We start from the raw sequence: 1,450 nt of genomic DNA on the forward strand, positions 1-1,450 counted from the left end.
GTCCGTTCAGACCTTTACAACTCCAGGATTGGGGGCAGGAGGACAAAGGGACGACAGAGGATGAGATGGCTGGATGGTATCACTGACTCGATGGACGCGAGTCTGAGTGAACCCCGGGAGTTGGTGATGGACAGGGAGGCCTGGCATGCTGCGATTCATGGGCTCGCAAAGAGTCGGACACGACTGAGCAACTGAACTGAACTGAACTGATCTGAAAGAGAAAATGGGGTTAATAGTTGTTTCCTGTTCTATTTTTAAAGATGGCTTTAAAAAGATAAGCGAAAGCTAAATTTAGCAAGTTTTTTAAGTGAGAAGGATCCACTAAGGAAGTGCACAAGGCCATGTGAGATTCCACTGTGGGTATCTGCATCAAGAACAGGGAAGTGACCTCGAGGCTTAGGTCACTTCTCTCCCCAGAGATGGTATTTAAGGGGCCCTTGGTGGAGGCAGGCATCAGACTTCTTTACCTCCTGAGTCTCCCTCCTCACCTCTCCCCTCTACTCAGAGTCCCCTCTACTGACACCATGGGCTGCTGTGGTTGTGGAAGTTGTGGTGGCTGCGGTGGTGGCTGCAGCGGTGGCTGCAGTGGTGGCTGCGGCGGTGGCTGTGGTGGTGGCTGTGGCAGCTGCAACAGCTGCAGATGCTACCGGGTGGGCTGCTGCAGCAGCTGCTGCCCCTGCTGCTGCGGCTGCTGTGGGGGCTGCTGCAGTGTCCCCGTGGTCTGCTGCCACGGCCGCACCTGCAGCTGCAACTCGTGTGGGAAGGGCTGTTGCCAGCAGAAGGGCTGTTGCCAGCAGAAGTGCAGCTGCCAGAAGCAATGCTGCCACTAGGTGACCAGCTCAGTCTCTGTTCTGGATGTCTCTCTTGCCTGTTCACCTGCCCTACCTGACATCCCCTGGGATTCTAGGACTTACATTTCTGGGCTGCAACTTTGCTCCTGGATTTGGATTCCTATCTCTTCTGCTTTGCGTATTTTCAGTTTCTTTCTCTGAAAAGTTCCCAATCAATTAGCAAACATCCAAAATAAAAGCCCAAGTACCACCTGACTCCTAAAGAAGAGTCAACACCACTGAGCTCCGTCAAATAGGATCACAATTCCCAAAATCCTTTAGGTGCACATTTAGTTCTCAAGTATGTGCTTGTACCTTTTCGATCATGTATTCCTGTTTATCAACAACTGTTTTCTAAATTTCCTAATAAAATAATTCAATTTATCATGTAGAAGTTTCTCTTTGCTTTTGTTTTGGTTTAATCATATTTCACCTCCTAGAAGATCTCAATCTCTTAAAAGTCTCTTGGTGGAGGGGCAGAGACAGTGGAGCCAGGAAGGGCCATGAGAACAGTATTTCTGTCTCCACTGTCTTTGAACTCCAGCTTCAACACAAGCAGAACAAACATACTTGAAAGTGCGGCTTTGTTCACAATTTGAATTCAGTTTTGAGGTAACAGT

The 1,450-nt window shown here is 49.1% G+C and overlaps 1 protein-coding gene across 1 annotated transcript; it reads left to right on the forward strand.

Moving 5' to 3' along the window:
- The first annotated feature begins 524 nt into the window (after positions 1-524).
- Positions 525-830, forward strand: LOC138076341 (small cysteine and glycine repeat-containing protein 7-like). Its single transcript, XM_068968488.1, has one exon. It carries the CDS (start codon positions 525-527, stop codon positions 828-830), a length of 306 nt encoding a protein of 101 aa, XP_068824589.1.
- The last annotated feature ends 620 nt before the right edge of the window (positions 831-1,450 follow it).

Source organism: Capricornis sumatraensis, chromosome 3 (assembly GCF_032405125.1).
Source record: "Capricornis sumatraensis isolate serow.1 chromosome 3, serow.2, whole genome shotgun sequence".
Lineage (NCBI taxonomy): Eukaryota > Metazoa > Chordata > Mammalia > Artiodactyla > Bovidae > Capricornis > Capricornis sumatraensis.